Genomic DNA, 26810 nt, shown 5'->3' with positions numbered 1-26810 from the left:
TGGAATCATGAACTGCTTGTGTTATTTTGTTTTTTTTAGAATAAAGAAATGACCAAAAAAATAATTATTCCGGCTGAACATCCGTCTTATGCAGCAGTTATTCACATTCTCAAACTCCAGTTATTGACTATTTTATTTATATTTCCATAGGCTTTTACGAGGACGTGTTGACAGAAGTTGAATGGCGGAAAACATAACGTTATTATTCTAGCAATAAGGAGAGATTCGAAGCTCCACAGCGTTTCCTATTTAATTTATAAAAGACTTTCAGGGATAACTTAAAGCAGTTTTAAACTAACTATTGAACTATTTGATTCTACGAAATATTCTGTTCGCTTTTACCTTCCGGGGCTAGGTCTACTGGTCACTTAGACTTCTGGTTCAGTTTGATGTTTCTCAACCAATTATGCAAAAATAACAACTAAGTGTAAAAGGACGTGGTGTTAGAGACACCCCAAAATACACACTTTTTATTTGTTCATTAAGGTTATTATAATTGCATTATACGTGCATGGTTAGGCTGTGAATGTTTGTGTGTATGTGGAGCACATCACTGAAGCTGTACCGTGTTGGGGAACGGGGCCTGATCAGGGGTATGCTATACCGGGGTTGACCCAGGTGGCGCCCCCTGCTGGTGGCCACTGGTCGCCCTCAAAGAGAAAAAATAATTTGATTAAATGTAATTCGATTGGCGCCCTTCCTCATTCTCAGTTTTGAGGTTACAAATTAAGAAAGAAAAATGCAAGGTATGCATTTTATTGTCAATGAAATTAAAATAATTAACATTGTTATAATATAATATATTTTTACATTTTTATAATAATAATAAGAAGAAAAGATCAGTGTATAGATTTTGTCTGTAGCATTATTTAAAAAAACATAATTTTTAACTATTAGAATTTTACCTTGAAAGTTATTTGGATCAATAATCTGCGTCAGCTCATCTTTAGTCAAACACCATTGCAAATGTGAGGTAGAAAAACTAAACTGTTAGGTGTTTGATTATATATTAGGCAAGGCAAGGCAACTTTATTTATATAGCACTTTCATACACAAGGCAGACTCAAAGTGCTTCACATATTATAGAGATATGGCCAGGAATGTCCAACACCTTGTGCACTGTAAAGTAAATCGAAAAAAGCATTGACTTACAAAGAAGGCACTTTTTTTTATCATTTTCACAACTTTTTATTTTTATTTTAGTACAAAACAAGTCTAGCAAAGGGAATTAAAATGACAGTGGAAAATAAACCAGATGGGAATCGAGATCTGGAAGCGTACTTTAGCAAAAACAATAAATATCCGCTTTTATCACATATTTAGTGCATTGTTTCATTATGTTCACATAACTGACTTCTAAAATGTTTTTTCTTTGTCTTATTGCAAGTTCGGTTTGGACCATAAAACATAACTTACAACCAACAGTTTGCAATAGTATCCAGCTGCAGCCCCGGAGAACATCACCCTGGCGTGACAGAACAATTCCTGTTTAAAGAATGTTAATTATCTAAAGGGTAAGTCTAGTAAGTCTATAAAGTCTGTAATGATATTTCTATTGAACTGATTGATATAGCCTTCAACCACAGAATGATCCCAACCTCCATGGGGAAGTGGAGATAGCAGTTGGCTGACACTCCTGAGTCCGGGGTTGAAGTCCAACTAATACTCTCTAATGTTTAGTCTAATGTAAAGTCAAGTATAACCTCCAAACATACTCTGGTTAGCGTCTTGGTGGTGAAGCGGTCAGGGCTGTTGGTTATCGCTCTGTAGACTCAGGTTCAAGTCCCCGCACGCACAGCTAATAAGAATGCTGAGCTTTCAGACACTATGTAGGTTTGGGTTCCCCGCTCAGAACCAGGGTTCAAGAGGTACCTAAATGGATATATCTTATTTCTCTATCATGTGAATGGTAAAGTCAATTATAACCTCCAAACATGTTCTGGTAAGCGTCTTGGTGGTGCAGTGGTCAGGGCTGTTGGTTAACGCTCTGTAGACACAGGTTCGAGTCCCCGCATGCTAATAAGAATGATATTATTGACATTCAATTTCTTGTGAATTGTTAAGTCAATTATGAACTCTGATTAAGTCTGACCCAGTGTCTCTGTGGTGGAGGTGATAGAGCTGTTACCTATCTGTTCTGGGGACATGGGTTTGAATCCTGCCATGGCAGGTTTTGTGGGAATGAAAGTATGGTGAATGGATGAGTGTGAATAACTGTCTGTGTGAATTGATTACTGTGAATGACTTAATTCACAATAATCAATTAGCACAAACAGTGATTCGGAATGAATGACTGTCTGGGAGAGAGGATGGCTGTGAATGAGTGCACTCATTCACAGCCATTCTCCCAGACAGTCATTCGAAATGAATGTGTGAGCGAATGGATCCCTTCACTAGACAGTTGTTCCCACGAACTGCCCATGGCAGGAAACAAACCCATGTCCCCAGAACAGATAGGAACAGCGCCACCACAGAGGCACCTCTTGTTTGGTAAAAGTGTAAAAAAACCACAAATATTTTAGCCAGGACTCGAACCCAGGTCGTCAGATAAGGTTGAATTTTTCAACAGCAGACGGCGTCTTGCTCCATTGCGCCACCGAGACACACAGTCTGTGAATCTCAGAAGTGCTACTGGTAGTTAGAATGTACAGAGACAGGAGGATTTTCTTATCAACATCGTGTGCGCTCAAATGCAGGATGTATGTGGTCTAGTGGAGTTTACTGACGTCTTTAAGGACTGACCTTCATAAGCACTGCAGACCTGGGTTCAAGTCCCACCAATGACACGTGCTCCTCGTGGGTTCAGCTCACACATAGATTACTTTCCCTGGAATCAAAATACATTACAATGATCAATTTCAAGTGAACTGTAAAGTAAATTATAACCTCTCACCAGTACCTTGCTGGTGCCTCTGTGGCGCAGGTGGTAGAGCTGTTACCTAGCTGTTCTGGAGACATAGGTTCGATTCCGGCCTAGCCCTAGGCCGGAATCGAACCCATGTGGGTGAATGGATGAGTGCGAATAACTGTCTGTCTGATATGAACAACTGATATTATAATCAATTTCAAGTGAACAATGCTATGTGAATTGTCAAGTCTATTTTAAACTTTAACTGAAGGTGGCGCAGTGGCTAGAGCTATCAGTGATCAACTCTGGGGACGTGGACGTTACGAAGCTGACCTACTGCGCTCGTTATTACCCGGGTAGACAACCCGTAACCTATGTGTGTTCCTAAGCTTTCCTTGGTGAGTGCAATCTAACCTATCTAGGGGGTCAGGTGCGAGGCACTCACCCCAGGTCCACAGCCACCGTAGGCGAACAGCTCCGTGTCCCGGTGCACCGGGATTACACCGAATTCTGCGACCCACCGATCTGCACGAGTTTGAAGCGTAGACAGGCACGACAAAAACATAAATAAAACATAGAACTTAATAAATACATTTGATTTGATTAGCATTTTACAGACCCATACAATGGATAGGGCGTTTAGTACGGTCCATCACCGTTGCTTCTTTACCCATAAACAGCTACAGTAAGTGTTCAATTACGCTGATAAGAATGGAATTGACCTCGCTTAATGTTAATAGCTTATTTAACATTCTGTGAAACAAGGGAATGCTTCGACAACATATGGGTGAATCCTTTCTCAAACTATTTGTAATTGAAAAAACAAAAATAAAAGATGAAATGTAGATAGATGGTAACAAATAATAGATAGATGGTGTTTTCTTTTTTATCACTGTGTTATATTAGATGTAAAGACTATCGATTAAAAGATATATCCATCTATAAAGTCTGGCATCTTAAACGTCAAAGTACACTGAACCCGATCAGCGGTGAATTGACTGATCACCAAACAGGTGGTCAGTTTGAGGGTGAGGGGAGCCTGCGTGCGTTGCTGACCGTGTTGGGCTGCAGGTGAGCGAGCGAGGGCAGGTTGAAGAGCCCCTGGATGAGCTCGGGGGGGCAGGCCTGGCCCAGCCACAGGAAGAGGGCGTGGCCGTTCTCCAGCAGGAAGGCTCCGCCGTCGGACAGGCGGTCCTCGGAGCAGCGCAGCGGCGACGGCACCGCCTCGCCCTCCAGCTCCATGTTGTGCTGCGGAAAGATCGGAAACGTTACAATTGATCGGAAATCTATTTTATCGAAAAACCATCATCTACTGAGTTCCACTGAGTTCCACTGAGTTCCACTCAGTTCCACTCAGTTCCACTGAGTTCCATTCAAAACCATTTCTAGCCGAGTCAGAGTCAGCCCCTGCCCCTCGGTGAACCCCCCCCCCCTCACCAGTGGGATGAGGCGGGGGTACAGCAGCAGCTGGGTGTCCTCCACGCCCATGGCCATGACGGCCAGCCGCTGGTGGGCGCGGTCGTCCGTGGACAGCTCCGTGCTGCCCACCAGCGGGGCCGTCCTCATCAGGCTGTTCATGTACACCGGGAACACCTTCATGGTCTCGGCAGGATCAGCTGGGAGGAGGGGGGGGTGGATGGAGAGGAGTCCATTAGACCAGCCAGAGAAGTCATTACATTTAGGCCCAATCCCATTTCTACCCCTTACCCCTTCCCCTTACCCCTTGTTTTGAAGTGCTAAGGGGAAGGGGAATGGGATTGGGCCTTACCATTTCTACCCCTTACGCCTTCCCCTTACCCCTTCAAAACAAGGGGGAGGGTTAAGGGGTAGAAATGGGATTGGGCCTTGCATTACATTTGTAAGTCGTGTTGCGTAAAATGTTACAGTGGTCTCGTTGGGGTAGAAAATATGTATGTCCAGTACGGTATGACACTATTAAGCCGATCGATGAATGACCTGAAGGCACTTATGAATAACTAGACTTTACCAAATATATACAACGCTAACAGAACAAACTAAAATCCAGCGAAATTGAAATGGATCAATGAATACAAATATTATCGACACGCAACGACATATTACTGCTCGGCACTTGTTTCTATGAATATCTTTAATGTACCGACAGCGATATGTTGTTTCTCTTTCTTCTGATGAATGTACTCATTGTAAGTCTCTTCTGATAAAAGTGTCTGCTAAATACGCTGAATTTAATTGTACATTTAAACGACATGTTGAGTCTTAACAACACTCCGTCTTTGGATCCAGAGCGTCTTGAATTGGACTACGCAGTGAAGTAAAACTCTGCACAGCCTTTTGCGGGACATGTGTCAGACCCCTGGGAAGAGCTGCACCGACATCACATCAAATCGTGAGACACAGTTTCTTGTATTTGGGAGCGTGGTCAGTGGTCCACCGACCTGGCTGGCGGCAGAGGGGCTGGCACAGTTCTTGCGGTAGCAGGCCAGCATGTGGGCGGTCTGGTTGACCAGGATCTCCCGGACGCTCTTCAGTGGCTGCTTCAGGATGGCACGGCAGGCTGGGGAACACCGGGATGATAAACAGTTGTTAGCTTCAGGATGGCGCGGTAGGCTAGGGAACACCGAGATAATAATAATTTATTAGCCATCGGTATTTATATTATCGACTGTAAAAAGGCGCTTGACACCGGGGGAATAGAGACGTAGTAAAAACGAAGTAATCAATAAATGAGTTTAAATGTGTTTAAAATTAATAGAGAAAAAACAATACATACAATGTGAATAAAAATAACAAACTCAACTTATTCAAGTCAAGTTTATTAAAACCATTCACATGTTTTGAGTAAGAGCCCGCTTTCCGAAAGAAGTTAATAACTGCCTTGGCATTTTTTGAGCTCAGTTTCATCCACCAATTAAAACCGTTGTGGATGGCAGTAAAGGGTTAAACCGACATCGTTGCAGTTTCGCAGGGATTTCTCTCCTGATATTGTAGGAGATGTCATCCGCAGTCATCTTTACGAGGAGAGCATGTGGTCCCGGTTACCAGGAGAGATATTAATCCCAGTGGCTGGTAAACCGACGAGCAGCCATGTTAAACCAGACTTTAGGGTGATGTATGGAGTGGCAAGGAGAAGGAGTAGGGGGGTCAGCCTGGGGTCAAACCCAGGCCCCGGCATTACAGTGTGGGACTGGTCAGCAAGGTATGATGAACGTGCGTCTGAAATAAAGCACTGCTCAGACTCCTTTTCTCATTATTACTGCTACTTGGACAACGTTTGCTAAAGCCTCTGGCAGGTCAACTTGTACTTTTTCTTGTTTTTCTTAACGGGAAGGTGTTTGGAGTCATGCCGGCATTGTTAAACCGGCAATACATATCAATTAATACTGTTAATATTGAGATATGATCACACTTTAATTCATCTGGCATCAGGGACGCAGGAAGTGGGGTGCTCCGGGTGCTGCCGCACCCCCTCTAGTGGACAACAGACGCAACTACAACACTTTAACTCAGGCAATGCCGCGGGTTTTTTTTTTTTTCGTCATCCGATTACATACAGCACCCCCCACTTCATATGACTTCCTGCGTCCCTGTCTGGCATAATGTATCTTCTAACTAAAAGCAACAAATGAACGTCTCAACTGGTTCGGTTATGACGTCTCTCGATGACTGATTAACTTTTAATTCAATTGTTGGCGTAGTGGAATATATATCCGTCATCTTATCATCACTATGAAGGTATTAAGGCTGTAAACGAAGCGAACGCATACATTTTAATAACTGGTATTTTCCAACTGCCATTTCTAACCGACATATTCAAACTCAAATTGAGGTTCAAATAAGCTGAGGAACACAGAAGAGTTGCTGCGGTGTGGAAACGCAAATCTTTAAAACCTTGGGTGAGGAGAGGGGTCGGGAACTGACAGAGAGAGTTGGATGTTCACCTGTTTTGGCGAAGAAGTTGATGAGCGAGTCCGTCTCGCAGCTCTTGAACAGCTCCATCAGCTGGGAGCTGCAGTTCAGACTGAGGTTGTGGACGCGCAGACGCCTCTGGCCCCCGAGGGTGGTGTAGAGCAAGGCGGGCACCCTGGGTAACACGGACAGACGGACACGGCTTTACAACAACAGCGGAGGACACGATTGTTGTCAACGAAGCGCTGGTGATGTATCGTGTCTGATGATATAAAATACAACGATGTGGTGCTGCTGTGTAGCTCAACTGGTAGAGCAAGGCATTAACATCGCCAGGGTTGGAGGTTAGATTCCCACCAGGGCTGTTTTACGCTGACAATGTTTGATAAGGTGTTGTGAGACACTTTTGATCGAAACTCCCACGAAATGGCATTCATCAGATTATCCACCAAATGGTTTAAAAGATAATAACTAACCCATGGCTAGCAAACATTTGCTGGGCGGATTATTATTGTGTTTTGATACATTCCTGTAACAAAACAGACCTGTAGATTATATTTCCCATTCATCGGTTTGCTGAGCGCGCGTTGTGCGCGCGTTGTGCGTGCGGTCCCCCGTGACGCGCGTACCTGCATGAAGGCGCCCGTCTCCTCGCTGAGCGTGTCGTCGTGGCCTGGTCACAGTCCACCGCCGCCAGCTCCACGTCCGTCGTGTTGTTCATATACACGCCGCCGAAGAAGAAGTCCGTCGCCCGGAAGCCTGGCGGGACGGCGACAGAGGTTGAGTTACTGCGGGTTGACTGTTAAACGGGATGGGTTGACACATATATTCAACATGACCGTAGTTGAACAACAACAGTCATGAGCAGGACTTGAAGCTGGGTCCCAAGCACTTCATTCAGCAGGTCTTCAAACTTCAAATGGAAGGGCTGTCATCAGTGGGCCATTGGCTAAATCAACATTGTGGTATACAATAACTCACATGATAATCTTCTTCAATTCGAGCAGCCTCGCTGGGGCTATGGGTCGGGTTGCGCACCTGTTGGGCATTAATCAATCAATGCTGCCATGTAACCTTTACTTCTAACGAATCCATACAACCAGTTTTGACATCATCCCCGTGTGATGAGGCTGCAGATTTTTCTGCAACATTTTCTTTGCAAAGTAGCAGTTGAAACTCTCGTGAACACTGGCTTGTGGACTACCACTTCCACTTTGTTTATTCCTCCGGCGAATACAATATGGGATAAATAAAAGAAAGCAATTAGGTCAGGTATATAGTATAATTTAAGTATAAAACGTTAAATACACTATAAAGATATCAGATATTATACTACTTGATCTATTTTCGCGAATGGTCTGTCTGACTTCTGACTCTATACTGCCGCCTCGATTTCCGGTGGTATTGCTCCGTTTCTCTCCTCTTAGAACCAAGAGGGTCTTGCAACTTTTTTGTACACTTATGTTTGAACATCTAATTTGTATAAGTGTTAGTCATTTTAGAAATAAAACCAGTATTGATTGCCATGAGGGGACTTGATCCAGCAACTCTGGTAATCATAACCGCTGGCTCTCCCCACTCCACCACCAAGTCATTGTGGTTGAAGGTGTTGTGGGGATAGATATCGCATTCAATCAAGACATTAAAAAGAAGTTGCAGTACCCTCTTGGTTGTAACCTTTATGCCCCTTTAGATACAGAGACTTAGGTCTAATTGTCATTATTAATAATGACATCAACCACCATATGAATACTGTTACAAAAATGTTTCAACTGCTTTTCATATGCTGTTTTTTTCCAAACAACCATCTAGATTTTTTTTTTCAATATTGTTTTTATTACTATCATTGTAATTTTTCATCATTTCATCTTTGCACAAAAACATACATATTTTCAGGAGTCCACCAACCCCTCCCATCCCGTTTCCACCACTAAAGTTTACAGTTCGCTCAAAACACGTTTTTTTAAATCAATGTAAATTACAGCAATGTAAAACAAAAAACAAAACAAAATAAGGAGAACTAAAATCAGCCCTGATAGAGAATAATAAAACAGCAACAGCCAGAGTAATAATAATAATAATAATAATTAGAATCCAAAAACCCAGCACCGTAATACAATGATCAACTTCTGGAGGAGAGGTGGAAAGAAAAGAAAATAAATCAAAGAGTAGAGGAATCCGAAAAACGTAAAGTAGGGGTTCGGCCTCGTTCGGAAATGGATACAGATGTGGAGGGCGACGGTGGGCGTGTCCATGTGAAATAGTAATACAAAATAAAAATAGAGAGCCCGTCATAGGGACCCTATAACATCTCGCTGCTCACACGCTGGCCGACAGGAACTAGTTTACGCAATCGCTCGCTACGTCCGCTCCCCCACCGATGGGAGCAGGTAGGGAGTAGGGAGGAGGAGAGATAAGGACCTGAGTGTTTACGTTGAGTCACGGTCGGTATCTTACTTTTGTTTTGAGCTTTATTTTTTGCGCGCGCAGACACGTGCTCGGATATGGGTGGTATCTTGTTGACTTGGCTGCGATCATCACGGCGTTGCTTGACAACAAAATAAAACGGATAAAAAAAACAAAGAAATGCCCTCCAAAATAAAAGCGCAACAGTTCAACCCAACTTCCTTCAGCCTCCCTCCCCCTCTGTGGTTCTCTCCTTCCTCCTTTTGACAGCCAATAAACAGGCCCGTACATACCCCCCCATGTTGTAAAATTGAACTAGGACAATCAAAAACAAAAAGTCATGTTTTCAGACGACTCGCCATCTTCACTATGAACAACAGTTCCTCAATCTGGAGTCACCGTACAACTCTGCATGGGTGTGTTGCTCGTGTGTGTCTAGTACTTTGTACACAAAGGAAGTGGCGAATGAGCGTGAATGTGTGTTTGTGCAGATAAAAGGTGCTGTACAATTAAAGGCAGCAATGATATGATCCCTGTAGCCCCGCCCCCCCCCCAAAATCTTAACCTGTACAAACCCCGACATTGTGTTTTTTTTTCCGTCGTTTTTTTCGTGTAATTTTTATATGACATAAAAATAGAATATTATCAAATCAACGTAGAAGAGAAAATAATTCACCATTCATATTTTTTTCCCCGTTTGACTTTCCAGTGATCTTTTATATACGCAAACACACGCACAAGTTAAATACCCCCCCCCCCCCTCCCCAAAAAAAATAATACCTCCGCGGGAACACACGTAATCTGACAGACGTTGGGAGGGTGTGTGTGTGTGTGTGTCTGTGTGTATAAGGGGGGGGGGGGGGGCACTGAAGAAGTGAATAAATGAGAGAAAAAAGGGGGAGGAGGGGGGGGGGGGGGGGGTGTCCGGGTAGACATTCTGTGTAAGAAGGCGCGATGTCAACCGAAAGCCATAAAAATGTAAAATACAATAACATTAAAAAGAAACAAAAAACAAAAGCATGATCAACTGAATTTATTCTCGACATAACAGAATCATTGGAGCCCCGCCGCGGCCGGCTAGCGGAGCTACACAGACACACTACGGCCCTACACGCTCATCGGTACTCCACGGAAAGGCGAGAAACATTAAAAAGAACAACGACACATGAACCGAAGAAAAGAACAAAAAACGAAGGGACAAGAAAAAAATCGACCCCTCCCCCTCCCCTCCCCATCGCAAGACCACCCCGCCGCCCCGCCCCTCCCCTGACTACACCCTGCTTTTCCAGTGCACAACTGTTTTTGTTAAAGAGAAATAAGAAACAGGGAACATTCTCTCTCTCACACACACACATACGCACACACACACCATCTTATACATGTGACGACGTCATCATCGTCATGTCGTCATCATCGTCAAGTCCAACAGGAACTTGCATCATCGGCGCGAGGGGAGAGGAAAACAAACTAACCTAAAGTATCCGGGGGGGGGGGGGCAGGAGCCTCGTGTGCATTGTGTGTGCGTGTCTTGCGTGTGGGCGCGCTTGTGTGTTTTTTTTCCAAGTCCAGAATGAAGGCAATGGGGAAGGGAGGGGGGGCAGAGTGGAGTGTCATATTAGGGTGGGGGTGAGGTGGTGGTGGTGCCGGTAGGGGGGGGGGGGGGGGGCATCAAGGTGGCGTTCCGTTCAGCTCCATCAACAGGTGGAGCGGGTGAACATCTGTGCATGGGTGCGTGTGTGTGTGTGAGTGTGGTCGAGGGTCCGTTCTCTTGGAAGCGTGGATGAGGGGGGAGGAGGTTTGAGGGGGGAGGGGGTTTGAGGGGGGAGTGAGGGGTGAGGGCACAGTCAGGGTCCAACGAGTCGTCCCCCGTCCGACGCTGCCGTCTCTCTCTCTCTCTCTCTCTCTCTCTCTCTCTCTCTCTCTCTCTCTGGTGCCTTCAGTCTCTCCACCGTCTCGCCCTCCCCTTCCTCCCATCATCTTCTTCCATTCATCCCAGAGCCACGCCCCCCCACCCAGAGGAAACAAACCCCCCAGGGGGTGCAGGTGGGGGGGGGGAGAGGGGAGCTCAACACATGGAAGGGGGAGAACACAGAGGAGGGAGAGAGGGAGGGAGAGAGAGAGGGAGAGAGAGAGAGACCCTCCCCTTCGACCCCCTCCCTTGAGAAGCAGAGGCTCCGCCCCTCCTAGGCTGTTGATGGTGTCCTCGTCTTCGTGGGGGGGGGGAGAGGAATGAAGAGGACACAGAACCGTTGAACCCATTTGAACGTTCGAACGAGCAACGCCGAAGGTGGAGGATGAGGAGGAGGTGATGGAGGTGTTCTTCAGTCCCCTGGAGGGCATCTGGTGGAGCGGGAGGAACCCACTCAGCCCTACGTCATCAACCCCCCCCCCCACCCCCACCAATTATCAAGGTGGAGAAACGCAAAAAAAAACGAGAAACGTCTCCGATAACAATCAGCCAACAGGAACAGTCCATTAACAGAACACGAAAGAATCAAGACGCCCTAAACGCAGACGCCGTTCTGTCGGGCCCCTCCCCCAAAACCCGCCCCCATCCCCCGTCAACCCCTCCTTAGGCTCCACCCCTCAGTCTAACCCAAACCCCCGCTCCCCCCCCCCCAGAAAAACCACATTCACCCCACGTGATGAGGTCCCCCTCGCCCTCTCCCACCCCATCGAGGATGTCGGGTGTCATGGCGGCTCACAGCTTCAGCTCGTTGGCCACCTTGGAGGCGATGTTCTTGAAGGCGATGGAGGTGCCGGAGATGCGCTTGAAGCGCACGCCGTTGAGCGAGAGGCGCGGCAGCTTGCACACCTCCATCTCCCACTGGACGAAGTCGTCGCGCGCCGGGTTCCCCGACACGCAGAGCAGCATGTAGCGCTCGCGCGCCTCGTACTCGCAGCCGTTGGAGTCCAGCACCTTGCGGATCTCCCGCATCATCTCGCCGGGCTCCATGGACGACGTGGTCTTCATGCTCCACGTGAAGCGCAGCGAGCGCGGCTTGTTGGACAGGTCTTTGGAGGCCGGGGTCAGGCCCCCGGGGCCCATGGTGCCCGGGGCCGGGGGGGTACCGGTGCCGCCTGGGGGAGGGGAGAGGAAGGGGGGAGATGTGGTGAGAGGGTGGAGGGAGGGAGAGAGAATGAGAGAGGGAGACAGAGAGCGAGAGGGGGAGAGAGAGGGGGAGAGGGGGAGAGAGCAGGGGAGAGAGAGGATTCGTACCCGTGTTCCCGGAGCCGGGCGAGGAGTTGTTCTCGTCGTTGTTGGAGGACGAGGAGAGGACGCCGCCGGACGTCTTCTCAGACTTGTCCACCGTACTGCTCAGCATCGACCTGCAGCCACGGGTGGGGGAGGGGGGAGAGAGAGAGAGGGAGAGGGAGAGACAGAGACAGAGAGAGGTAAGGGGAGAGAGATCGGGTAGGAGAGGGAGAGAGAAAGAGAGAGATGACGAGGGAGAGAGAGAGAGAGATGACGAGAGAGAGAGAACGAGAGTGAGAGAACGAGAACGAGAGAGAGAGAGAACGACAGAGAGAGAGAGAGAGAGAACGAGAACGACAGAGACAGAGACAGAGAGAGAGAGAGAGAGAGAACGAGAACGACAGAGACAGAGACAGAGAGAGAGAGAGAGAGAGAGAGAGAGAGGGGGATGATGACGGAGACAGAGGATACAGAAGGAGAGACAGGGGTTATAAAACGGGAAAGTCACACAAGAGAATTCCGGAGGGTCTCAGAAAGCATAAACAGGAGATCAGGGGGAGATGAAGGATAGAGGTCAGAGCAGGATGACGGTGTGGAGATGACTCAAGACACACACCCAGACGTACCTTTGTGTGTGTGTACCTTTATTAACACAAGTTGTGTTACAATTTTAACACCAAATTGTCTTCTTTTTTTTTTTTTTTCTACACACACAAAGATACACTCCCGGGCGCAGCAGAAGAGGAGGTAAATCATAGGTTCCCCACACGCACGCGCAATCACGCACCCATGCACCTCTCCCAGCCCCACAGATGCACTCTCTCCCCGGGACGCCAGCATTCCCAACCAGCCCGCTCCTTTCACACCGACACCCCTGATTGGTTAAGACCCGACAGCATAGGCACCCATCACCGGCCAATCGCAGCCCTGTTATTGGAAACCCCGTCTCCCAGCCACTCACAAACCAAGCACGGCCTTCGGATCAGTCTACTGATTGGGTAATCTGCTAGTGTTCTGATTGGACAGTCAGCAGGCGGTTTTTCATTTCGGGGCGGGAAGTGTAGGAAAAATGTGGGGATTTGTAGTTTTGTCGGGTTTTGGGGTTCTGGTTCCTCACCTGCTCCCCTCTTCCCGACCCTCTCCCTCATACGGACTCCTCGAGGAAAATCAACACAAGTTTAGTTGTTTTGAAGAAAAAAAAAAATGAAAAAATGTACGCATAATATAAGGGCTAATAAGGGGCGTAAACATCATCCAACCTACAACACATAGCGCCTCTTTAACGTCATACAACCGAGGGTACAGGCACGCGCCATAGACATCCTCCCCCCCCCTCAAACAGCCCGCTCCTACGTTTCAAACACCCAGCAAGGACCCCCACCATTCCACAACCATCCAACTCATTCCACCCCTCCGCCTCGGGAACCTCCATCGCTCAATCCCCCTTCAACCCTTCACCTGGGGACTACAACCCCCATGATGCTTTGCAGCTAATGACTGCTACTGGATGTGCTACCCGGCCTTGATGCACGTAGCTTTCGGGCTGGAGATTCTCTCTTCTGTCCAGGTCCTTATACTTATGTGGTTCACATTAAATGTGGAATAGAATGACCCTAAACATAATCTAGTTCTAGGAATACCGTGAAAATGGAATAGATGAGAATGGTTTGAAATCCCAATGTAATACAATTTAACGGACTGAATTGGAATATATTGGGTTTGGAATGGAATGGTTTGGAATGGAATGATTTGGAATGGACTATAATGGTTTGGAATGGAATGGTATGGAATGGAATGGTTTGAGCCCCGACAATTTAGATCCGAGACCACAGGACTGGGTGTTAATGATAATGACCTAGAACCTTCTGGAATTAGTAACACCCAGGCTACACAGAATGTTCCACTGAAAACAGACAACAGAACAACGCGCGCACACTCTGGGAAAACTGTCCTTGAAAAAAACTGAAAACACACATTACAAAACATGACTTCCACACACGTACGCATTCATCCTCACGACGGCTTAGCGCCCCCAAAACAAACAACAACAACAGCAGAGGGGAAAGCCGACGCAAGCGTGAGCAACGCAAGGGGAGATCGAGAGCGACCGCAACAGGAAAAAACAACAAAAAACAGCTGACATGCGAACACAGCTGGTGGGAAACAAAAAGACAAAAAGACAAAAAGACAGCGCCTTCTCATGTTCATCCCGTCATGAGTCAAAAACATAAACATCCATGAAATGATATTAAAAAAAAAAGAGGGTTAGTGAAAAAGAACAGGACAACGAGACGACAGGTGGACGAGCCGCTGCAAAAGAAAGGTACTGTTAGGGTCAACGTACAGGTCATGGAGAGGGCATGGAGGGGGGGGGCAGAGGGCATGGCAGGGTGAACACGCCCTCACACGGATTTTACGCAAATTCGCCGGGATGTTTGCCTTCATTCTGGAGCACTCATTAGAGATCACCTATTAGCTCAGCCGTTGAGATATCCACAACCTTGAACTATTATTGAATGTTATTATTAAATGATAAATGTCTAAAAATGCCAAGTTAGTCCAGCATCACGACCTTATTGGGATGTGTGTTGGGTCAGCCAGGTGAATGAGTCCAGCACCCCCCCCCCCCCGCCTTTTTTCAGAATGGACAAGCAGTCTCCCATTTAACTTAAAAATATTTCAAATTGGTCCAATTAACCCTCTGCTATTTCTTCCCCACGCGTTAAGTTGGTCGTTGCGGTGGTGCAGTTGCGTGTTCCCACCACTAGGTGGACCCGTGGACCGTTATTTACGATGCAGAATACTGACCTACTTGCTGGATAGAACCGGCCCCACTCCCTACGAGTGCGCACTTTACAAACGCAGGAGCCCGTGTGCATGTTTGTGTGTGTGGTCATTGACATTAACATTTAGGGCATTTATCAGCCTGCTTTTATTCAAATTTCTCTCCTTCAAGACAAAAGTGTAACTAATATACATGCTTACTGGTTCTGCTCTATACGCAGGCTTAGCTCTGCCCCACATTCAAATCTATTGGGCACACCTGGTGACCGCAACTGGCTGATAAAGTTAGAATTTGTTTACAAGTGTGTGCCGTAAAGGTGTGCGTGTCCCTGGCATGAAGCCCTTTTCTTTCCAGTCAGTTCAGGACAAGGTCATCCAGTTGTGGTTGTTGCTGCCGTTAGACGGTGAGGAGGGAGGGAGGAGGGGGGAGGGAGAAGGGAGGGAGGGAGGGAGGGAGGGAGGGATCCGGTGAAAGACAGGATGAACAGGATGGGAAAGGGAAGACGAGTGAGAGCGCAGCCTCCAGGAAGTGTGCGGTGGGACAGACAGACGGTGAGGCCCCGCCCCCCTGACTCCTCCTCCTCCTCCTCCACAAGAACCACCACCCCTCACACCAGACTAACTGGGCATGAACTCACGTCTCCCCCCCCCCCCCCCAAACCCCCACCCCCACCGGGGGCAACTTTTTAAATACACAAGTGCTTGTGAACACAAGCTCTGTTCGGGATAAAAATAAAGATGTATCACACACTCTCTCTCTCTCTCCCCCTCTCTCTGCTGTCACACTCATTAGCAGGGTGTGTGTGTGTGTGTGTGTGTGTGTGTGTGTGTGTGTGTGTGTGTGGGACGACCATTCAGCTGTGATGGACGAGGCTATTCAGTTAAAGCTGTGAGCGTGGCCTCATGTAACGGTCCCTTTGTAGCGATGGAGCCACTTGTGACTCCCCATCGACTCACCAACCCACCACCACGCACCGGGATGGGCGGTGGGCCACGCAAGGACACCCCTGGTGGTCTCCTAGCAACTGCCGACAACAACAGCCGACGAGCGCGAGGAGTAAGGGGCGGCGGCGGCGGTGGGGGGGGACACTAACTGAATCGACTAGGCCGTTTGGGCGGGTCCGAACCGGTTTCTGTTTGGTGGGAGCCGCAATGACGAAAGGCTGGTTCCTGGAGAGCATCGATTGACGCCGTTGGTGTGATAGGAGCACGGTACGTGTGCTGGGCTAGGCTATCGTTAGCTATAGTCCTCCATCTATCCAAAATGGTGGACGTAAGGCGGGAAAGCCGGCTTATGATCCACCCGACTCAACGCGTCCTCAGGGCCGACGGACAACTTCAGCCTCGACCAATAGTGTGCAAGCGGCGGGGAAGACCGTTAGGGGGATCAGTGACGGTTATGCCAGGGTGGTGGTGGTGGTGGTGGTGGTGGGGACCATGGCCGTCCACATGGGTCCAGTTATGAATGGGATGGAGTAGAGTGTGTTGTGGGAGGCGGTCGTTATCAAACCACAAAAGTAAACGCTGTGGTGGGGATACACACACAGCTAGTCTTAGAAGTACAATCTAGACGCTTATCACACACACACACACACACACACACCTAGATGAACCCAGCAGGGTGGAGGGTGGGAGATGGAGGAGGATCTGATGGAGGGATGGATGGAGAGAGAGAGAGAGAGAGAGAGAGAGACAGGGAGCGGGTGAGTGGGTGTTAATGTGCGTGTCATGGCTGATGGCATGAGTGGAAAGGAAGGTTAGTCATGAGGGAAGGGCACAGATAATAAAAAAAGGCTGTATCACTCAATGTCAAAGTATGAATATCAAATGAAAAACAACAAGTGTCCAACCACAGAATATAAAAAAAAAGGGATAGAATTAAGAGGCTCAAGCCACGAGGGAAGATCTCAAACAATAAGCTGCATGAAACACCAAAAAAAGGGAGGAAAATGCATGTATATAGATATAGATATATATATTGAATATATATGGGAGGGAGAGGACATATTTATATCTATATACATACACACATCGAGGGTTATAGTCAACATTGGGAAGTTGCCTACCTTCTTGGGAACCTGAACGAGAGATTTCTACAAAAACACAAGGGGATAAAGGAAGGAGAAAAGAAAAAGTCGGTGTAAACGTAAGCTTCAGTGACTCCGCTGTGAAAAGACAATCCTGCAGAATCAGCAGGAAAAAAAATGAAATGAAAAATGGAAGCGTTAATCTTTTTTTGAACATTGAACAAAAATAAAAAGCATTTTGAGTTGATGATGTTACAGAGTGAGTTACTGATGACTGGGTTACGTTTTTTTTACTGGTTTAAGCAAATTGTTAAGGAGGAACTACCGTCGTGGTCTGAAGGAGATGGCTCATCTTAACCCACTGGGCACACACATCAAAAAAACACCTTGCTAAGGAAAACCCCCGTAAACCCCCCTGGCTACATGAGATGGAACATTCCATCAGCCACAAAGGGGCTGCTGGCCATACCATCTCGGGAAGAACAGGGTGGTACTGTGAAATGAAATAAGCACATATTGCAAAGAAAACATATCTCTCACACACACACACACACACACACACACACACACACACACACACACACACACACACACACACACACACACACACACACACACACACACACACACACACACACACACACACACACACACCAAGAGCAAAACTAAAGAATGGAGGAATTAAATAGAATATCCAACAAGTTCAAGCATGCATATATGTATGTAGGCACTCACAGGATAGAAAAGTGTCGTGGGGATGCCATGTAATTGGCTTATCAAATACAACTGTGTGTGTGCACCAAGGTGTCCCCAACAGTGGTATTTATAGTTGAGAGAAAAGTGATATCTCCAGTGTAACCATGGATACTGTCACCACGGAGGTATCTTTGAGTGGGGGGGGTCTGGAGATCGGCTTGTCTGAGCTTCCATCTTTTCCTCCACACAAACACACACACACACACACACACACACACACACACACACACACACACACACACACACACACACACACACACACACACACACACACACACACACACACACACACACACACACACACTCTCTTAGAAGTAAAAATCGAGACCCTCATCTCTGTTACAAACACACACACACACCTAGTCTTAGAAGAACAATCTAGAAGCTTATCTCAGTTCCAAACGCGCCCGGTGAGTCAGACGGGATGACGTCACCACGCCACACCTGATGTCCCCGGTGGACCGCGTGTGACGGTGTTTGACACGTGCACCTTGGTGTTTGTGTTCCTTTCCTCGTCCTGTGAGCACTAGTCACCGCCCGAAATATGCATCCCCCCCCCCCCCCGCTATCCTTTTTGCTATTGCCTTGAAGCCACACACACACACACACACACACACACACACACACACAGGCGGTCTTACTCCACTGCTCCAAGCCCTCCTTGTGGCCCTGAAAGCTTTTGAAGAGGCGGCTTCCATTTTAAAAATCGTCCAAGTGACTTAATAAAAAAACTAAACAAAAGAAAAAGGCTCCATCTCTCACAGTCCCCTCCCCTAGTTAGTCATCCATCTTCAACGTGTTCGAGGGAACAAGGTTTCTCCCTCAAGCCGTCACGTCTAGGCTACGGTGTGGACAGAACGGTGCCGCCATACTGGCAAAAGAAACGCTCAAAACATGAAGCTGAATGAACTCGATTGGACGGAACAGCATCAGGAGTTACAAAACGCTTGCTTCTGATTGGCTTGTGGTCCTGTTGCCTCTAGTCCCTATCAAACCCCCCCCCCCCCCCCCGCTGAAAACGACCCAAAACAAACGCAGGGCGGATACAGAAACCGAGAAAACAAAAACAACACGTCTACGCCCTTTGACCCCCCCCCGTGGACCCTCCCCCGCGCCCGCCTCACCTGCGTACGAACTTGGAGGTGAACTTGCTGAAGATGCCCGTGGCGCCGTGCGTGCGCCGCGCCTGGCTGTTGCCGTGCGACAGCGAGGGGGAGGCGGGGCCGCCGGGGTAGGCGGAGCCCTGCTGGTCGCGGGCGCCGCGCTGCTGCCCGGCGTGGAAGGTGCTGCGGATGCCCACGCCGCGCGAGAAGTTGGCGCGGTCGCCGGCGGCGCCCGTGCTGCCGCTGATGTTGTGGGCGGACGGGGAGGCGCCGGGGGGCCGCTGGGCCGGGACACTGTGGGGGGGGGGAGGAGAGAGGAGGAAGAGGAGGAGGAGGAGGGGGAGGAGGAGGAGGAGAGGCAGGAGGAGGAGAGGAAGAGGAGGAGGAGGAGGAGAAGAGGAGGAGGAAAAAGAGGAGGAGGAGGGAGAGAAGGGAGGAGGAAAAGGAAGGGGAGGAGGAGGAAGACCAAGGGGAAGAGGAGGAGGAGGAGGAAGACCAAGGGGGTGGAGAAAGACAAAGAGAGGGGAGGAGGAGGTGGAGAACAGGGTGAGGTCAGAAGAGAAGAGAGGTTGGGGCGAGGAAGGAGAGAGGGAGGGAATAGAGGTTTGGGGGGGGTGAGGAGGAGAGGAAGAACAGGAAAAAAGAGAGAAGAGAAAGAGAGGGAGGGAGGGAGGAAAATAAATTGCCGTCATCGGAAAAGTTGTACGACCAGAAGCAGAGCGATGAGAAGACGAGGTGTGACGAAGAGGAGAGGTGAGAAGAGGACAATGAGTGGGCGTGGGGGCGGAGGGAGGAAGAGGAGGAGGCGACCGTGGCGAAGGCACAGAGAGAGAAGTGGGAAGAGGAGAAGGAATTTGGAAAAAATACAAAAAGTGAGAAAGGTGGGGGGGGAGGAGAGGCAGAACATCTCAGTTAACATCTATATTTAAAACAATTCATTTCTGTTGCAAAAGGCATCCATTAGGAGCTTACAGTGTGACCCGCACACAACACCGGTGGGTTATTAAGACGCAGACGCACACACACGCCATCGCAGTTGAGCAAGGCACTATTAACCACTTTGATAATTCTTGAGGTTTGCATTGGAAGAGGTGTGCGCGTGAGTTTGTGTTGTGCACATGCTTGTGTTCGGCAACGCTTGCCATGCAAACCGCAAAAAAAAAAGGCTTGATACAATGCAATACACACAGGCAGGCCAACAATACATGGACAGGAGCCCAGAGAGTGGCGCGACACAAACTCATCCAATCAGAAACACACCACACAGAACCGAACAAGGAACCGTCCCTCAGACCCCTCCGACCAACACCACGGACATCGAGGAACCGGTGGACGACAGCTCGCCCGACAACAAAGAACCAACATGGACCCAGATACAAAAAAAAAAAAAGATTTCTTCATCTGCACTCGATTGGGATGGGGATTGAATTCAATTAATCAATCAATAAATGAATGTGAAGATCGGGATTCTTTCCTTCCGCACTGTTTGTATTAATATTTGTATCACCAGGTGGTCTGAAATCATTTCTTTTTGCAAAGAAAAATAAATGGCACAAACGTTCAGTTATCTGGATGGAAACACCGGTACCGGCCAACAGAGGGCGCTGCAGTGCATTCACCTATGACCATTTGAATCAACAATGTTGAGGCAACATGCTTTCCTAACCAATGAGGAACCTTGTCAGTGTTCAAACGCAGTGCTCCCAATAAAATAACCGTAAATCACAGAAAATAAAAAACATCTTTGGAGATGACGAAGGAATACGACACAGTTAGGTAGAAACGGTCAGAGGAACTTTACGACGGTCGGCTTGCGTCGCCGTTTGATGGACTTTGATTTGGTGGTTTGTAAGGAACTTGGGGTTGTGATAAGGTGGCTGAAAGTGAGCAGAGTCCCCCGTCCAAACCACAACTCACGGCTCTCACACGTGAGGCAGCAACCGAGGTGGACAGGAAACAGGAAGTGGGCTAGATATAGAAATATATCAAAATAAAGGGAATATAGCTTTCAAACGCGATTTGAGGAGAACCATTCAACTCAATACAAACCGTTGGGCAAAGCACCTCACATGAAACTGTTTTGTGAAGGTTCAGCTCAGCAGTCCAGGCAGAGACCTCCCGAGATGTCCGGTTGCATACTTAAAACGCTTTAAACGTATTAAAGCAGGTCGATATGCATTATGCTGCATGCAGCTTATGACCTCAGGGGGACTTGAAGCACTTGCATCAGATACACTTTTGATCGAGTTGCATTTTTTTAAAATTATTTATTTATGCATTTATTAGAAAATAAACGCATGCGTCTTGTGGAATTGTGTTCTTCACCTCGGTGCCGTCTGAATTGACTTTCATTTTGAAAAGGTGACCTGCGATACCCTTGGGTTTCCTGGTTGTTCTGGGGGGGGGATTTACCCTCCTCAAGGAGCGACGAAAGCTAATGCCTAACCAGGGCATAAAACCTTTAAAGGACTTCCTGTTCCGCGGCCGGCTCCTAATACGGTCACGTTCTCACGGCCGCTGGCCGAACTCAAGACGCAAAAGCAGGAAATCAAATCCTGTGACCAAAAAATAGACAAACAAATGCCAACCAGTTTGTCCCGTATGCTTAGCCTCGTGTTTATTTATTTTTCTTCCTTAACCGCTGCGGTCTCCACGGCAACGGTCGCTTTTGAAACGCCAGCCGGGTCACACGAGGCACGTCCCCGTGACCACAGAGGGGATTCAGGCAGACAACAGGGCCGCCGTTGAGGGCGGGGCAGTGATTGAACGTCGCTGCTGTCCCCTCCTTGACTCACACTGTATACTTATAGAATGGAGATACGGGCTTAGGGAGATAACGAGCTTTGTGTGGTGAATGTGAGTCAGAGCGAAAGAAAGAAAGAAATCGTTTTTTAGTCCGTTTTGAGGTATGAGTGAATCACACCTCACCTCAGCTTAAACCCATGACCCTGAGACGACCGTGTAAGCTGACCTGGAAGGGCGTGGCATCACACCGTTCGGGTTAACGGTTCGATCGCCCTAGGTGGTTCACCCCTGCTGAGTGTAGGCTCATATTTAGCTCTATGGGATAGGACATTGTTCCTTGGCTGACCGGCTTCTTCTGGAAGGTTCTAACCTCACTGGGACACCCGGGTACGTTGATGAGTCCCCATCAAATGACCGGGCCGTTAGAAGCACTGGGATTGTGTCTGTGCCTACGACATCGTGAGAGTGCTGATGGAACAACAGTTTCCCCACACTGGGGTACTTAACCTGTGTGTGTGATTATGTCAGTGTTGTGGGGGATTTCCCCCCTGGTTTCTGAACGTCTGTACGTGTGTGTGAGAGACTTGCCTGTGCCAGTGGTACCTGCTTGCGTTTGTGCATGTGTGTGTGTGAGAGAGAGACTTGCCTGGCCCTGGGTGCGTGCAGGTGCGTGTCTGTGTCCGTGCATGTGTGTGTGTGAAAGACTTGCCTGTGCCAGTGGTGCCTGCTTGCGTTCGTGCATGTGTGCGTGTGTGTGTGTGAGAGAGAGACTTGCCTGGCCCTGGGTGCGTGCAGGTGTGTGTGTGTATGTGCGTGCATGTGTGTGTGAAAGACTTGCCTGTGCCAGTGGTGCCTGCTTGCGTTCGTGCATGTGTGCGTGTGTGTGTGAGAGAGGCTTGCCTGGCCCTGGGTGCGTGCAGGTGTGTGCGTGCGTGCGTGCGTGTGTGAGAGAGACTTGCCTGGCCCTGGGTGCGTGCACGTCAGAGGGACATGGATGGTTGGAGGAGGAGAGGGACTTGTGGTGGCGGGAGCGCGAGGAGGAAGAGGAGGAGGAGAGAACGGCAGCAGCGGAGGCAGTGGATGCACGGGAGCCCGGAGTGTTTAGGCTGGGGTGGATGGAGGAGAGGGCGGAGGGTGGAGGGTGGAGGTCAGGGTGGAGGGTGGAGGTCAGGGTGGAGGGTGGAGGTCAGGAGGAGGTCAGGTAGATGGAGGTCAGGGTGGAAGGAGGTCAGGTTGGAGGATGTCAGGGTGATGGAGGAGAGGGAGCCACACCCGCCCCGGGACACACACACATGGACACAACATCAAATAGAAGGCATACACATACAGAAACACATAGATGAGCAGACAGACAAATATAAACAAGATAGAGAGACAGAGACAGAGACAGAGAGACAGAGAGACAGAGAGACAGAGACAGAGACAGAGACAGAGACAGAGACAGAGAGACAGAGAGACAGAGAGACAGAGAGACAGAGAGAGAGAGAGAGACAGAGACAGAGACAGAGACAGAGACAGAGAGAGACACACAGACAGGGAGGGACGTAAACAAACCAACGTTGACCGTCACCCGCGGGGCAGGGTTGTGTACAAGTGGGCCGAGGGGTGGGGGGTTGAGGGGGGGTGGGGGGTTGAGGGGGGGGGGTGGGAGGAGGGGGATGGAGCACGGTTAGATACAGCACTCAAACACAAACACATTAATGGCCGTGGATGGAGAGGGGAGGGAGGTAGGGAGGAGGGGGGGAGGGGGGGGAGGGAGAAGAGAGACGAACACAAAGAGAAAGGAGAGCGTGGAGATCAAAGTCTATAAAAAAAATAAAAGAGCAGTGCCAGGGAGAGGAGGGGGGTGAGTCTGAGTTCATGTGGCGGCGGACGCCAAAGGCTGCACTGTGAGCTGGGTCAGATAGACCCCTCCCCCCCCCCCCCCGCCGCGGCCGGTCCTAATGGGCCGACCTGACTGACTCAGACCTCCACTTGTATTCCCTGCGTCGTACGAGACGGACCGTCCCCAGTGTGGGTCTCCTCTGAGAGCTCCCCCTGGTGGGGAACGTTTGACCCCCAGGCGACGGCCAGCGCTCTGCTCCTAGAGACAGAGGGCTAACGGGGTGTTTGCAATGGGGGAGGGAGGGGGGGGGGGGGCACTACTCCAGCTTCTACTTGGCTTCAAGCGTTGCCACGGTAGCCAAATGCTACCGGGAGGGGGTCTCTTAAAACGAGTGAGAGCAAGAGGGAGAAAGAGAGAGCTAGGGAGGGAACCAGAGAGAAAGAGAAAGAGCTAGAGAGGAGCTTTTGACTGTTGGCTGGAGCAAGGGAATGGTGCCACCGGGAGACGTTACGGAAACCAACACCTGTGTCGTCACAAACACCCCCAGCCAATCAGCTGTTGCACATCGGGGGTTCCCAATCCCTTCTTCCCCTGCAACCTTTCCTCGGACAACCTTGACGGAGCGTGGCTCTAGTGGGCCGTTCTGCAGTCGGGAGGAGGAAGCGTTGGTGAACTCTCCCTGAACCCGGCCACTCGTCATGCCTCTTCCTATAGCGCTGTCGGGCCACGAGCGCCACGACGGGAACTTCACTACGAAGACCGAGAGAGAGAGACAAAGAGCGAGAAACCAGAGATTCGAAACAAACAGACGAGGGAGAAAGCGAGAGTGAGAGAAGCATGTGGTAGCTTAGTCATCACAGGGAGTGACGGGGCAGAGTGGTACCACAAAGGGCTGGAAATAGAGAGAGAGAGAGAAGATAAACACGCATCGATCAAGCACGGCCAGTGATGGAAAAGAAGTGGCTTGGATTCTAGTTGCTGGTGTTTACGATAAAGCTTATTATCCTGTGTGTGTGTGTGTGTGTGTGTGTGTGTGTGTGTGTGTGTGTGTGTGTGTGTGTGTGTGTGTGTGTGTGTGTGTGTGTGTGTGTGTGTGTGTGTGTGTAATCCTATTATTGTTATTAGTACACGGCTGGGGACCATGTAGCCTCGACCGAGTTAATATTCCATCACAAGTCCAACTAATCGCCTTAAAGAGGGAAAAAAAAAAACGAAAGAAAAGCGAAAGGAAATTCTCGAGAAGAGAGAGCCTCAGAAAAATAGAGAAAATACACAAAGAAAGAAATCATAAATAAATAAAAGTAAAGAAGGGGGGGGAGGAGGGGGAGGGGGGGTGAGGATGAGGTACGACAACAACACCAGCACAACCTTCAAAAGCATTAATGATGAGCAACAACAACAACAACAACATCAAACACACATCCGCTCAAAAACGCCACGAGCAGCGGCAGTAGCAGCGGGAGCGAGGCGCTAAGCTAGGCACGCTAGGCTACTAGCTAGGTTAGCCCACAGCTGCCCCACCCGCACCACGCCACAGAGACCCCGTCGTGCCCTGGAAGCGCTAAGCACTAAAACAAAAAGGACTTGGCGGCGAAAAGCCGTCTCCTAGATAACCAAGCAGACGCTAGAGTGAAACCGGGGAAACAGCACCCCCTCTGGTGAAACACGGTCTAGTGCAACTGTCGTTTCTGATCGGCTCAAAAGTGGGACCGTGCGACGTCACTCCCCCTACCGAGGTAGGAGCGCGACGTGGGACCCGGAATCTCTCCACGATTTGGCCAATCAGAAAAGAGCAGTCAGTCAAGGTAACGTTTGTTGTGTGCGTTTCCTCCGGCTTCATTTAGGCATCGTTTGCAAGGTTTCCGGGGGAACGTAGGTACAACTTTGCTACACACCGGATTCACTTTAACATTATACTTTTGGCTTAAAGATTGAGGGACTGAGTTGATGATAAAAGGTAGCTGCGCCCGGGAACGACAGGGTCACTCATAAACAATATAGAATACGTGAAAGATAAGCGTAGCATTAATGATTGATGACACACGCGTTAAACACACACATTAGAATCAAACATCAGAAACACAATGAGTTTGGCAGCATGGTTAACAATGAACTTGGACTGCTGGGCGGGGGGGGGGGGGTGGTGATCCGTATGATGGGGCATGGTGGGCTGGAACTAGGAGATGTGCGGGTGTGTGCACGTGCATGCACGTGTGGGTGTGAAGGACGTTCATTGTTTTTAGGGATGACACACTCTTACCTGTCTTATTAGTGACTCAAAAGGAAACTGTACATCATCATCATCATCATCATCACCGGAGCGAGTAGACCGACCGAGTGGGTGGGTGTGTGTGTTTGTGTCTGGGCATGTGCGCGCGGGTGTGTGAGAGTGTGTGTGTGTGAGAAACGTCAGTTTGAGCATGCGTGAAGGAGAGCAAAGAACAGTTTCTGGAGAAGAGAAAAAAGCTCAAAGGGTGAACGTTTTCCAGCATGCAAGACGCAGCGGACATTTTCTTTATCTTGAACTCGCAAAAAGAAAAAATACTAATTTGCATTAAAATCCAGAAATCGAGTGTGCCATTCTATAGACCGTGCATCTGTGGCCTCATAGTCAACATCGTGGTGTCAGCATCCATCTCTGGGTCTTTAAGAGCTGGAGTGGGAGACGGCAGCCTGTTTACAAAGCCCATATCTGGTCCTTCCCCCCCCCCCCCCCCGCGTTTACAAGCTAGCCAACTGTTGTGTTTACAACCCAGAGCCCCGGAAACATGAGCTCACCAAACAACGCGCGGTCGAAGCCACACAACAAGCAGGACCTGCTATCTAGATGGGAGCAGGGGTGTGGCTCAAAGGTTTGGTCGTGGGACGCGACACAATAAGAACATAATCACCGGCGCTTAACCTTCACGGCCGGGAACGCGGACCAACCCGCGTGTTGGGAAGATTAGCGCGAGAGACCGAAACCAAACGCCGTCAGGGAAAGAGAATAGCAAGCACAGTGAGGGGAGGAGGAGGACGGGAAGAGCATCGGCATGTCGCAACCTGTAGGGATAGGCTGGTCTGGCGGGTGTGTGCGTGAGTGTGGGAGTGCGTGTGTGTGTGTAAGTCTGCATTGTTACAGACCGCCGCTGACTGTGGCCTCCTCCTCCCCCCCCCCCAGGGCCACAGGTTCAATTCCCAGTAAGAGCTCACTAACGCCCCAACGGGTAGTGGGACCGGTTCATTCACAAAA

At 49.0% G+C, this 26810-nt stretch overlaps 2 protein-coding genes across 11 annotated transcripts in view; both read right to left on the bottom strand.

Annotated features, from left to right (window-relative positions):
• Positions 1-2019: 2019 nt before the first annotated feature.
• On the bottom strand, positions 2020-7454 carry LOC130370181 (protein transport protein Sec24D-like). Of its 2 annotated transcripts, XR_008892954.1 has the most exons (7): positions 7366-7454; positions 6769-6911; positions 5266-5384; positions 4286-4464; positions 3905-4096; positions 3294-3373; positions 2026-2827 (listed from the first exon to the last, which is right to left on the bottom strand). XR_008892954.1 is itself a non-coding variant. In XM_056575894.1 (6 exons), the coding sequence occupies exons 1-6, from the start codon at positions 7369-7371 to the stop codon at positions 3347-3349; spliced, it is 666 nt and encodes a 221-aa protein (XP_056431869.1). In that variant the 5' UTR covers positions 7372-7454; the 3' UTR covers positions 2020-3346. The 2 variants fall into 2 exon arrangements, 1 of the variants encoding a protein (XP_056431869.1); XM_056575894.1 differs by having other exon boundaries at positions 2020-3373.
• Positions 7455-11787: 4333 nt separating this feature from the next.
• The window catches only part of mark2b (MAP/microtubule affinity-regulating kinase 2b), a 45226-nt gene continuing 30203 nt past the window's right edge, over positions 11788-26810 (bottom strand). For 4 of the 9 annotated variants that reach the window (XM_056575715.1, XM_056575719.1, XM_056575716.1 and 1 more), the window contains 6 exons: positions 22713-22859; positions 19030-19302; positions 17189-17215; positions 13456-13491; positions 12363-12472; positions 11788-12223 (listed from right to left, as the gene is read on the bottom strand). In XM_056575715.1, coding sequence (XP_056431690.1) covers positions 11844-12223; positions 12363-12472; positions 13456-13491; positions 17189-17215; positions 19030-19302; positions 22713-22859 — 973 coding nt within the window. In that variant the 3' untranslated portion in view covers positions 11788-11843. The remainder of the gene's footprint in view (positions 12224-12362; positions 12473-13455; positions 13492-17188; positions 17216-19029; positions 19303-22712; positions 22860-26810) is intronic. The other 5 variants (XM_056575723.1, XM_056575724.1, XM_056575721.1 and 2 more) reach the window with 4 other exon arrangements.

Source organism: Gadus chalcogrammus, chromosome 17 (assembly GCF_026213295.1).
Source record: "Gadus chalcogrammus isolate NIFS_2021 chromosome 17, NIFS_Gcha_1.0, whole genome shotgun sequence".
Taxonomy (NCBI): Eukaryota; Metazoa; Chordata; class Actinopteri; order Gadiformes; family Gadidae; genus Gadus; species Gadus chalcogrammus.
The sequence above is the reverse complement of the archived record's forward strand: the minus strand, read 5'-3'. Positions and strand labels throughout refer to the sequence as shown.

Excerpts from the sequence above, each read along its gene's own strand:
- LOC130370181 (XM_056575894.1), bottom strand. Across the intron at positions 4,465-5,265 it reads GCCCCTCTGCCGCCAGCCAG|CTGATCCTGCCGAGACCATG; the intron begins GTCGGTGGACCA and ends CCCTCCTCCCAG. Across the intron at positions 3,374-3,904 it reads CTCACCTGCAGCCCAACACG|ATCGGTGGGTCGCAGAATTC; the intron begins GTCAGCAACGCA and ends AAACTCGTGCAG.